At 52.3% G+C, this 13,747-nt stretch overlaps 1 protein-coding gene across 1 annotated transcript in view; it reads left to right on the forward strand.

The window, feature by feature from the left end:
• The window catches only part of IDH3G (isocitrate dehydrogenase (NAD(+)) 3 non-catalytic subunit gamma), a 27,775-nt gene that overhangs the window by 2,165 nt on the left and 11,863 nt on the right, over positions 1-13,747 (forward strand). Inside the window, 6 exon segments of the mRNA XM_032441798.1 lie at positions 456-589; positions 2,295-2,397; positions 3,105-3,181; positions 9,728-9,875; positions 13,241-13,255; positions 13,258-13,340. Coding sequence (XP_032297689.1) covers positions 456-589; positions 2,295-2,397; positions 3,105-3,181; positions 9,728-9,875; positions 13,241-13,255; positions 13,258-13,340 — 560 coding nt within the window.

The following is a 13,747-nucleotide window of genomic DNA, read 5'->3' on the forward strand; positions in this document are numbered from 1 at the left end:
GCCCCCTTATATACCCCCATTATATCACCCCCTCTATACTACCCCCCATTTATACCCCCCCCATTCTTTATACCCCCCCTTACACGGAGGGCAGAGTACAGCAGCCTGGACGCATGAGGTGACCCAAGGACCCCCATTAATATACCCCCCAATCCCCCCCATTATATAACCACCCATTATATTACCCCATTTTATACCCCCCCATTCTGTGCCCCCCCCCATTATAAGCCCCCCCCCACATTTCTGTGCCCACCCCCCATTCTAAGCCCCCCCCTTATTGTGCCCCCCCCCCCTTATTGTGGCCCCCCCCTTATTATGCCCCCCCATTCTGTGCCCCCCCCCATTATAACCCCCCCCTATATTGTTCCCCTCCCCATTCATATACCCCCCATTCTGTGCCACCCCCCATTATAAGCCCCCCCCTTATTGCCCCCCCCCTCTCCCCCCCCATTAAGAGCGTGTCTGGGGTCGTTGAGAGCCTGAAGATCATCACCGCGGGCCGCTCGCGGCGCATCGCGCATTACGCCTTCAGGCTGGCACGGAGCGCGGGCAGACGGCGCGTCACCGCCGTGCACAAGGCCAACATCATGTGGGTACATGGGGGGCGCTATGGGGCACTATGGGGGGCTATGGGGCCAACAGCATGTGGGTCAATGGGGGGCACTATGGGGCCAACAGCATGTGGGTACATGGGGGGCGCTATGGGGCACTATGGGGCCAACAGCATGTGGGTCAATATGGGGCACTATGGGGCACTATGGGGCCAACATCATGTGGGTCACTATGGGGCGCTATGGGGCCAACAGCATGTGGGTCAATATGGGGCGCTATGGGGCGCTATGGGGCACTATGGGGCCAACAGCATGTGGGTCAATATGGGGCGCTATGGGGCGCTATGGGGCCAACAGCATGTGGGTCACTATGGGGCGCTATGGGGCACTATGGGGCCAACATGGGGCCAACAGCATGTGGGTCACTATGGGGCGCTATGGGGCCAACAGCATGTGGGTCACTATGGGGCGCTATGGGGCACTATGGGGCACTATGGGGCACAAGGCCAACATCATGTGGGTCAATATGGGGCGCTATGGGGCCAACAGCATGTGGGTACATATGGGTCAATGTGGGGCGCTATGGGGCACTATGGGGCGCTATGGGGACAACATCATGTGGGTACATGTGGGGCGCTATGGGGCACTATGGGGACAACATCATGTGGGTCACTATGGGGCGCTATGGGGCACTATGGGGCACAAGGCCAACATCATGTGGGTCACTATGGGGCGCTATGGGGCACTATGGGGCGCTATGGGGCCAACAGCATGTGGGTACATGGGGGGCGCTATGGGGCGCTATGGGGCCAACAGCATGTGGGTCACTATGGGGCGCTATGGGGCGCTATGGGGACAACAGCATGTGGGTACATGTGGGGCGCTATGGGGGGCTATGGGGCCAACAGCGTGTGGGTACATGGGGGGCGCTATGGGGCGCTATGGGGCCAACAGCATGTGGGTCAATATGGGGCACTATGGGGCCAACAGCATGTGGGTACATGGGGGTCAATGTGGGGTGCTATGGGGCGCTATGGGGCCAACAGCATGTGGGTCAATGTGGGGCGCTATGGGGTGCTATGGGGCACTATGGGGCACAAGGCCAACATCATGTGGGTACATGTGGGTCAATGGGGGGCGCTATGGGGCCAACAGCATGTGGGTCAATGTGGGTACATATGGGGTGCTATGGGGCACTATGGGGCACAAGGCCAACATCATGTGGGTCAATGTGTGGGGTGCTATGGGGCACTATGGGGCGCTATGGGGCCAACAGCGTGTGGGTACATGTGGGGTGCTATGGGGCCAACAGCATGTGGGTTAATATGTGGGGCGCTATGGGGCCAACATGTGGGTACATGTGGGGCACTATGGGGCACTATGGGGCCAACAGCATGTGGGTACATGGGGAGCGCTATGGGGCACTATGGGGCACAAGGCCAACATCATGTGGGTCAATGTGTGGGGTGCTATGGGGCACTATGGGGCGCTATGGGGCCAACAGCATGTGGGTACATGGGGGGCGCTATGGGGCCAATATCATGTGGGTACATGTGGGGCGCTATGGGGCACTATGGGGCATTATGGGGCCAACATCATGTGGGTACATGTGGGGCACTATGGGGCACAAGGCCAACCTCATGTGGGTCTGTGGGGCACAAATGTGGGTCTGGGGGGTCAGGGGGGCAGTGTGAGGTTGTGGGGCGCCCCATAGATGCGTCATTGCCCCCCTGTGCCCCACAGGAAGCTGGGGGACGGGCTGTTCCTGCAGTGCTGCCAGGAGGTGGCGGCCGAGTACCCGGAGATCAGCTTCAACAGCATGATCGTGGACAACACCACCATGCAGGTGGGGCGCCCCATAGACCCCCATAACCCCCAATAACCCCCATAGACCCCCATAGCCCCCAATAACACCCCATAGCCCCCCATAACACCCATAACCCCCCAACACCACCATGCAGGTGGGGCGCCCCATAGCAACCCATAGCACCCCATAGCCCCCATTAATATACCCCGGCGATGTAATTATCCCCATTATATACCCCCTGGGCGCGGGGGCATTATAGGTAGCCGGCGAGCGGGCCATTATAATTCCGCCCCCTTACACGGAGGGCGAGTACAGCACCTGGAGCAATGAGGTGACCCAAAGGACCCCCCCAATTGATATACCCCCCCAACCCCCATTATTATACCCCGGGGGGCCCATTGATATAGCCGCCGGCATTTTATACCCCCCCATTCTGTGCCCCCCCATTATAAGCCCCCCCCGCCAGCGATGTTGTGCCCACCGCCCCCAGTTCTAATGAGCCCCCCCCCTTATTGTGCCGCCGCCGCCCTTATTGTGCCGCGCGCTCCTTGAGAGCGCGCCGCCATTCTGTGCCCGCGGAGGGGGCGAGGTGCCGCCCCCGCCATAATAGCACCGCCCCGCGCCTGTATTGTGCCCCTCCCATTAGATAAGCCGCCCCGCATTCTTGTGCCCACCGCCGCCGTGTATAGGATCCGCCCCCCCTTATTGGCCGGCCCTGCGCGCCTCAGTTGCCCCCCCCCGATCAGAGGTGGCCTGGGGTGTTGAGGAGCCCTGAAGATCATGGCGAGCGCGGCGGGGCCGGCTCGCGGGCGCAGATCGCGCGGTACGCGTTTTCTAAGGCTGGCACGGGAGCGCGGGCAGACGGGCGCGGTGCACCGTGTCAGTTTGGCCTTTTGGCTTGGCGTTGTTTCCATAGTTTGTGTCCTATGTGCACAAATCTCATGGGGCGTCGCTGAGGAAATGCCCTCTGAGCAGGAGACTGGCAGGCCGCAAAAAGGCCCTCTCTACCACATCTGCCTAGCCCGCACTGCTTGGGCTCTACACTTTGGTGGGGTCTCAGCACTGGCGACGAGCGAGGGGGTCTGCTATTGTGCCCACCGCACACACCTGCCCGGTGTTCCTTCACCTCGCGAGCGGCACTATGGCCAACAGCATTGTGGGTACATCCGCGCGGTGCAGCTAAGTTTGGGAGCTTGCTTGATATCTACAGTGGTGGCAATCAACCAACAGCACTATGAAGTCCCATAGGGAGTCTGGCAACACAGTCATAGTGAGGCCAGCAACTAGGGAGAGTGCCACAGAACACCATGCCTTGTTCAGGAGGAGTTGTCTACCATATAGTGAGACCTACCGCGCACGCTATTAGCGAGCACAAACAAGCATAGCTAGGCACAATCATTGGGCCGCTATGGGGCGCAAATAGGAATGAGGTTCCCGTCGAGTCGTTATCTGTATGGCTTCAATAGCACGAACACTAGTGCGGTTGGATTCTAAAGTAGAGATAGGAGGAATGTGCGCTTGGACTAGAGAGAAGAGAGCAGCACTGTAATAGTTGGAGAGAGACACTAATCAATGTATTTAAAATCTTTCCTAACTAAATTTCCAATTTCTCCACTCAAGAACTCATGTAAACATGAAACCATATCCCTGAATATGTTATAAGATACTAAAAGCTTTCACAAATAAGACTTACTTAGATTCTTTCTTCCACTGCCTGATTGGGGAGTGTACAAGCATTGGGTCACTCTGGGGCAGACTAATCAGGCAGCCTTCAAAGGCCCACACACTTGGGGTCCCGGAGACTATGTCCAAGTTGTGGGCTCACTTATGAGGCAGTCGGCTAGTGGGCATCGCGAGGCCTACCACTACGCCATTAGCTATTGGCGTCGAATATCTGGTTGCCTCAGCAACAGTCCTCCTAGCCGGGCTCTAACAGTACAATCCTGAGGCCCGACACTTCACAGGGCTGCCCAGCGACAAATGATGCAAACCATGCATTCTGTTGCGAGGTAGCAACTGAGGTGCGTGCCTTGCTGGCCACGTCACTATATAACAGAGCGCAGAGAGCAGCCCACTATTAATGGCGGAGGTACAATAAGGAGAGCTGGACGAATGAAGGGCCGCGTCCAACTGTGATGAGAGATGCGCTACCATCACGTATAGCGGCCGCTCAATGGGGACAGAAAACCTTGAGATCTACAGTCCTCAACTGTGTGACCAAACTACACAATGTAGGAGTTGAAAAATAGTGAGGTGCACCAAGGGACGGCAAAGTATGGCAGCGTGCCCAGCCTAGAGGTGTGTGATCATAAAGCGATTTAGCGCGATGTGAGACAGGTACAGCGTAAGAGCAGAGACTGATGAGCAGCATAAATATAAATGAGGACAAATGCAAGTGTCTTACAAACACTATGATGATCACTATTGAGTGAGCTGAGTGATTTGGGTCCACCTAATCTCTATAATGGGCGACGCACTACATGAGCATTGCAGCCACCATAAAACATTAAACCAAAGATGCGGCTTATGACTCGCGAGTGGGGCGCTAAGTCTGGGCTGCGGCAACTCCAAGGATTTAGTGGCACCATGAGGGCGATGCTATGTTAGAAAGACTACGCTCACAGGGGCGGTTCACTGTAGGCGACTGCACGAAGTAGTGCTGTTGGGGGCGCCTATGGGTGTACAACGAGCATGTGGAGTACTAGAAGTGTGACCGGCCGGACAGTCATTAATGTCCGAGAGGCTGGGGAACCACATCTAAAGTAGCGGCGCCATGAACACTAGCGTATGGGGTTGACGAGTAGGGCGCACGTGGCGCACCATTGAGGAGGGTGTGTGGAGCCACGCCCGCATGAGTCTGAGCCCATCCCATCCAGTTGGGCGAATCTAATGATACGCGATTGTGAGCTAACTCAACCTCGGAGGCACAACGAGCTATTACATGAGCTAACACTGCGGGGCCTCCCAGTATCAGTAGTGGATAGTCGCAATGGAGGCGCCCTATGCTGGGCATCTTAATGAACGCCGAATCTTAGACATGTGGACAGGAGGGGATTCATAGCTCCGAGAAGGCGTTGGGCGAGCACTGACAGGACGTGTAGTGGCTAATAGAGCGGCTATGCGACTATGCTGCAGGTCGCCTAGCAACGCCAACATGAGCATGTGTCAGGGATGAGCTCGCAAGTCGAGTGGGTCAACTATCGGAGGCAGAGCGAGCGCTCGGATGCGGGCAAACACGCTATTGCTGCCAAGTACACAGCCATGTTTGTGGTCCCAATGCTGTGTGTAGCATAGTGTTACGGTGCCTATTGCGCCCAAGCCAGAGCGCGAACCACACCAAGTCACAATCCTAAATCATCGTGGAGGATCCAGGATCGCTGTCGAGTTGTGCATCGGGGGGAAACTATTGAGAGTGGCCAAGAGGCTCAGCCTTGGGGGCCCGAGAGCGAGTCGCCGCAGCGGCAACTACATTGCAGGGGTGCGTATGCTGCCGCGGCAACACGAACCGTACTGTCCAGCGATTAAGTATGTGGGTGCGCCTACTGCTGGCGCAACGCCCAGAGAACCTATCTCATGCGGTTTGGACAATGTGGCGAGATGCTCTCACGATATTCGAATAATTGTTAACCTCAAAGTCCATAAGATTCATAAGTAGAGCACCGCAAAGCGTTGTGAAAAAAAGAGCCAAAAATGGACTCATAACAGCACAGTCCCTAGACTGCGTGTTCAACATGGGGACGCTATGGGCACTCATAAAATGTGGTAGCGTCCACTAACAAACAACGCAAGCACCAAACATCCCAGTTTAGATGGGTCAATGTGTGGGGTGACCCACCCCGATCACTATGCGAGGAGGCCGACTCAATATGGAGAGAGTGCGTATGTCCTCATTCAATGAGCGAATATCAACAAGCTCTCACAAATACCGCAAAGAAAACATGGCGAGAGGAAGAGGGGCCAGCCTATGAGAAGAACAATCACTATTAGTCAGCTGTCACTTAAGTGTTATCTATCTGGGTTAGGAAACTGGAAGGGCTGCATAGCAGCATGCAGCCATAAATTATAGGAGCCAATTATGGAAACCCTAGTCGCAACCGCACATGTGGGCCACAAGCACCCAAGTAAGTATGGCTGTGTCAGGGAAGCTCCATAGAGAAGTACTCACAAGCTCACCAGCAGCATCAACGGGAGAGCACGCACATCCAACCACTACATATCAGATCATGGCCTACCCTTGGCCTGCACTGGTCTCGCACACAGCTCCCACAATAGCCGTTGGGGCCTCTGTCGTGATCGAGATGTCCTGACTGGAGCTGCAATAGCGCGTCGTAGGAGCCTGCGCGCCATCAGCGCCAACTCTAAAGAATGCGTCAACCTTGCCTGGTTGTTGACCACCCGCCTACACCATGTGAGCTCAGGCACAGACGCGGGGAACGTCGGAGAGCAGGCTCTTTGTTCCACTGTCAGCGCTGCCCATTAGGCCACATGTGGGCGATGGGCGCGAGGAGAGAGAGGGAAACAAGGTACACGAATATCTCAGGCTTTTACAAAACAAAGTCTAACTGAAAGAGACTAAAAATGAAGGAGGAGTCAATAAACTACAATCATATACGGTCAACCTAAGCGAGATGAGATGAGGGAAAGTCCAGTCACCTCAAATAACGTGAACTTGCAGCAAGCACTTGCTCCAGATACAACCCACCCAAAACGATTGCTACAGATCGCACCCATTAGGCAGCCTCCGCAAGAGACTGCGATGAAACTCCCCCCACACACATCCTTATATCACAACCACCACTCTTAGCTTGCCCTGCTCCACATATGTATAGACAGCACAGCGTCTATGGTCTCAATATCACCCCCATACAAGCCTGTTCATCACTCTGTTCCTCCCGCAGCATTGCCACAGTTGCCGGCTCCGAGCGCCTGCGCATATCAGCCAACACCCATGTAGCGCGACCTCTGCGATACAAAGCGCAGCGCGCCTATGAACAGCCTCTGCACATAATACGATCAGAGCGCGATAGAATCAAACATGTTGTCTCTCATACTAGAACGCAACACACTAAACAGCTGCGCATCCACACAGACACTCCAAATGAAAGACAACCTCTCCCATTTACACCAAGCTCGGAACGCCAGTATTCACCGTGCCCTCTTCCCCTTCTTATGCGTCTCTTCCTAGATCAGAGAACAGCAAAGAACAGACATTCTGAGGCGGCCCGCTCATCTCTCAACTGAAGCACCCCCCTTTCCATCAGTTCCCCACATCACTGCGCTCCCTCCATTGACATCACGCAGAGCTCAGTCGCATCATGCTCACTGCCATGAGTCAAGCAGCCTTACCTTCTCTTCTTACCTGCCATGCGACCCAACACTCCGTCAGCCGACAGGACACCTGTGAGCTCTGCCATTGAGCCCACCTAAAGAGCTGAGAATACAACACCCCACCATACGTCTCTGTGAACCAAACAAAGACCCTAATGCCTGCAAAGGCAGCCCACAGAGATATTGGCAGTTCGCTGAGTATGATGTTCTGTGGCTCCTCTCATTAGCTGAACGACTCTTCAGAAAAGGATCCCCTTCCAGAAGCAATGTTTTGAATTTTGCCTAGGCTGGCCTATGCATCTACAACCCAAGTACCGGTCGCTACCTCGATTTTCAAAAACGAGCTCGGCAGTCACAGCTCACCCGTAAGACCCATTTGTGGCGTTACCTCCTCCGTCGCACTGATCACACACCCCAAATAACCCCCAAATATAACACCCCTTATGGCCCCTAACCCCCATAGCCCCCATATATCACCTTTCCATAGCGCCCCCATATACAACCCCATAGCCGCCCCATAACACCCAGAGACCCCCATTAACACCAATAATAACCCCAATAAGCCCCGATAATAACCCATAATACCCCCATCCCATATCCCCTAATACTCCGATCTATATCCGCCTTCCTATATCCGCCCTATATGCCGCCTATCATCCTAATATCCCTATATCCCCTATAATCCCCTATAATTCCCCGATAATATCCCCTATATTCCCCCTATTACCCCTCTTATATCCCCCATATCCCCCTATATCCGCCTATATCCCCATTATCCCCTATATCCCCTATTCCCCTATATCCCGCCTAATACCCCTCCCTATATCCCAACCCCTATATCCCTTATCCCCTATGATCCCCATCGCTATATCTCCCTATATCCCCTATATCCCCTATACCCCCTATATCCCCTATATCCCCATATATCCCTATATCCCCCTATATCCCCTATACCCCGTATATCCCCCTTCACCCTATATCCCCTATATCCGCCTATATCCCCCTATATCCCCTATATCCCTTACCACCTTATCAATATCCCCCTATATCCCCCTATAATCCTAATATCCCCCTATATCCCCTATTCCCTATACCCTATACCCCCCTATATCCCGCCTATAGCCCTATATCCCCATACCCCATACCCCTATAGTCCCCTAAATCCCCTACCCTATATCCCCTATAAAGTCCCCTATTCCCTATTCCCCTATATCCCCTTATCCCTATATCCCCCTATGTCCCCTATATCCCCTATATCCGCTAATATCCCCATCCCTAATATGCCCCCTATATTCCCCTATATCCCCCTATATCCCCCTATATCCCCCTATACCCCTATTCCCCTATATCCCCTATAATCCCCCCTAAATATCCCCTATAATCCCCCTATATCCCCTATTCCCCGCATACCCCTAGTACCCCTATCCCCTATACCCCTATATTCCCCCCTATATCCCCCTATATCCCCCTATATCCCCTATATCCCCTATATTCCCCCTAATACTCCCTATATCCCCTATTAATCCCCCACCCCCTATACCCTACTATCCGCCTATATCCCCTATGATCCCCCTATACCCCCTATAACCCCTATATCCCCTATATCCCCCTATAACCCCCTATATCCCCCTATATCCGCTATACCCCCTATATCCCCTATATACCCCTATATCCCCCTATATCCCTATATCCCGCTATTATCCCCATCCCCAATATCCCTATATCCCCCTATATCCCCCTATATACCCCTAATACCCCTCTATATATTCCCCTATATCCCCTATATCCGCCTAGTATCCCTATATCCCCTCATATCCGCCCCTATAATCCCTATATCCCCCTATATCCTATACCCCCTATAATCCCACTATAATCCGCTAATCTCCCCCTATAATCCCCTATATCCCATCCCCTATATCCCCTAACTCGCCCTATATCCCCCTATATCCCATTTTCGGCCTAATACCCCATAGTACATTGCCCACACCATAAATAACCACCATACAATACCCCGCTAATATCCATCCCTTCTCCTTCGCAGCTGGTGTCCGCCCGCAGCAGTTTTCGATGTGATGGTGATGCCCAACTTATATGGGAACATTGTGAACAACGTGTGTGCGGGGCTGGTGGGCGGCCCCGGCCTCGTCCCAGGGGCCAACTATGGGATGGACTACGCCGTGTTTGAGACCGTGAGGGACATGAGTGGGGGGATGGGGGGATAATGGGGGGATATGGGGTTATTGGGGGTTATTATGGGGGATATGGGGTTATTGTGGGGGGATATGGGAGTTCATATCGGGGTTATTATAAGGGATATGGGGTTGATTAGGGGATATAGGGATTGGGTTATTATGAGAATGGATAGCTTTTTGTAGTTGGTTATGGGGGGATATGGGGTTATTATGGGGGAATATGGGGGATATGGGTAAGGTTATTATGGGGGTTGTATTAATCGGGGGATATGGGGTTATTATGGGGATATTCGGGGTTATTATGGGGGGAATGGGTTATCAGGGGGGATATGGGGTTATTATGGGGTTATTATGGGGGATATGGGGTTATTATGGGGGGATATGGGGGATATGGGTGTATATTGGGGGGATATGGGTTATTATGGGGAATATGGGTTATTATGGGGGGATATGGGGATATGGGGTTATTATGGGGGATATGTGGGGTTACTTTGGGGTTATTATGGGGGATGTGGGGTTATTAAGGTTATGGGGATTGGATTTAATGGGGGATATGGGGGATATATATGGGGCTATATGGGGTATTATGGGGGATATGGGGTTAATTATGGGGATTTATGGGTATTAGATGGGTTATTATGGGGGATATTGGGTTATTAATGATTGGAGGGATATAGCGGGGGGATATGGAGGGGGTGTTAATTATGGGGGGACTATTATGGGGTTATTATGGGGTTTTATGGGGGATATGGGGTTATTCTGGGGGTAAAGGGGGGGTATGGGGTTATTATGGGGTTATTATGGGGAATATAGGGGGATATGGGTTATTATGGGGGATATGGGGTTATTATGGGGGAACATGGGGTTATTATGGGGGATATGGGGTTATTATGGGGGATATGGGGTTATTATGGGGGATATGGGGTTATTATGGGGTTATTATGGGGGATATGGGGTTATTATGGGTTACTATGGGTTATTCAGGGGGGATATGGGGTTTATTATGGGGAAGATATGGGGTTATTATGGGGGGGATATGGGGTTATAATGGGGATATGGGTGTTATTATGGGGGATATGGGGTTATTTTGGGGGATATGGGTTAATTATGGGGGATATGGGGTACACATGGGGGGATATGGGGGATATTGGGGTTATTTGGGAGATATGGGGTTTATTATGGGGGGATATGGGGTTATTTAATGGAGAATATGGGGTTATTATTGGGGGATGATGGGGTTATTATGGGGGGGAATATGGGTTATTATGGGGGATTATGGGGTTATTATGGGGGATATGGGGTGATATGGGGTGACATGGGGGGTTATGGGGTTATTATGGGGGTTATTATAGGGTACGGCCTCAACTACGCCGTGTTTGAGACCGTGAGATGTGGGGGGTAATGGGGGATATGGGTTATTGTGGGGACATGGGGAATATGGGGTTATTATGGAGATATGGGGTTATTAATGGGGATATGGGGGATATGGGTTTGATTATGGGGTTATTATGGGGATATGTATTATGGTGGATTATGGGGGTATATGGGGTGGATATGGGGTATGGGGTAAGGGGTGTTTATTATGGGGGATATTAGGGGTTAATGGTTAATTATGGGTGGAATATGGGGTTATTATGGGGGGTATGGGTTATTATGGGGTTATTATGGGGGATATAAGGGGGTCATGGGGTTTATTATGGGGATATGGGGTTATATGGGGGACATGGGGTTATTTAGGGGGATATGGGGTTATTATGGGGGATATGGGGTATATATAGGGGATAATGGGGTTATTCATGGGGGTTATTATGGGGGATATGGGGTTATTTATGGGTTACTATGGGTTATTTATGGGGAATATGGGTTATTATGGGAATATGGGGTTATTATGGGGGGATAATGGGGTTTATTATGTGGGGATAATGGGTTATTAATGGGGGATAGGGTTATTATGGGGGATAGTGGGGTGATATGCGGGTGAACATGGGGGGATATGGGTTTATATGGCGCGCGGTTATTATAGGGATACGGCCCTGCAAATACGCCCGTGTTTGAAACCGGTGAGGATGTTGTGGGGGTAATGGGGAGATATGGGGTTTATTGTGGGACATGGGGGATATGGGTGTTATTATGGGAGATATGGGTTATTATGGGGGATATGGGGGGACTATGGGGTTATTATGGGGATAATGTGGATATGGGTTATTAATAGGGGATATGGGGTTATTATGGGGGATATGGGGTTTTAATGGGGGATATGGGGTTATTATGGGCGGGGATAATGGGGTTATTATATGGGGGATATAGGGTTATTATGGGGGATATTGGGGGGTATGGGGATATGGGGTTATTATGGGGGGATACATGGGGTTATTAATGGGGATATGGGGTTATTATGGGGATAATGGGGTTAATTATGGGGTTTTTATTATGGGGATATGGGTTTAATTATGGGGGGATATGAGGGATATGGGTTATTATGGGGGATATGGGGGTATGGGGGATAATGGGGTTATTACTGGGCGGGGATATGGGTTATTATGGGGGATAATGGGTTATATGGATATGGGGGATAATGGCATTGGGGATATGGGGGTGATATGGGGTATTATGGGGGGGATAATGGGGGGGTTATGGGGGATATTGGGCGGGAATATGGGGTGTGGGGGGTTTTTTATGAGGGATTATTGGGGTTATTATGGGGGGATATGGGGGGTTAATGGGTTATTATGTGGGGATATGGGTTATTATGGGGGGGATATGGGGATATGGGGTTATTATGGGGTTTATTATGGGGGATATGGGGGTGTATTTACTGGGGGATATGGGGCTAATTATGGGGATATGGAGTTATTATTGGGGTATTATGGGGGATTATGGGGGATATGGGGGTCTATTAATGGGGTTATATAAGGGATATGGGTTATTATGGGGGATATGGGGTTATTATGGGGGATATGGGGTTATTATGGGGTTATGTGGATATGGAGTTATTATGGGGGATATGGGGTTATTATGGGGGAGATAATGGGGTTATTAATGGGGGATATGGGGTTATTATGGGGATATGGGGTTATTAGGGGGATATGGAGGAATAGGGGTTATTATGGGGTTATTATGGGGGATATGGGGGTTATTCATGGGTGAACATCAGGGGTTATTAATGGGGATATGGGGTTAGTTATGGGGATATGGGGTTTATTAATGGGGATATGGGGGTATGGGGGTTATTATGGGGAATATGGGGTTATTATGGGGATATGGGTTATTATGGGGGGATATGGGTGGGATATGGGGTGTGGGGTGTTTACTTGTGGGGTGTGTGGGGTCCTTATGGGGTCCCCCCCCCATAACACCCACAGGCCACACGGAACAACGGGGAAAGAGCATCGCCAACAGGAACATCGCCAACCGCCCCACAGCGGCGCTGCTGGCGGCCTGTATGATGCCTGGACCACTCCGGTACGGGGGGGCTTAAAGGGGAGGGGGCTTGAAAGGGGGAGGGGCCTAAAGGGGAAGGGGAATAAAGGGGGAGGGGCCTAAAGGGGGAGGGCCCTAAGAAGGAGGGGCGTGCTTTAATTAGGGGGCGGGGCATAAAGTGGGTGGAGCCTAAAGTGAGTGGAGCTGGGGGCGGGCTTAGGGCAAAAGTGGGTGTGGTTAAGGGGGCGTGGCTAATATGGAGGTGTGGCTAAGGGTGGAAGGGGCGGGGCTAAAGGGGCGTGGTCTTAAGGGAGGAGGGGCTTAAAGGAGGGGGCGGGCCCTAAAGGGCGGGGTCAGATGGGAGGGGCTTAAAGGGGGCGTGGCTTAGATGGGGTTGGAGTGGGTGTGGTTTAAAGGGGAATGGGGCTCAGTAAGGGAGGCGGGGCATG

Source organism: Coturnix japonica, unplaced genomic scaffold, assembly GCF_001577835.2.
Source record: "Coturnix japonica isolate 7356 unplaced genomic scaffold, Coturnix japonica 2.1 chrUnrandom574, whole genome shotgun sequence".
Classification (NCBI taxonomy): Eukaryota; Metazoa; Chordata; class Aves; order Galliformes; family Phasianidae; genus Coturnix; species Coturnix japonica.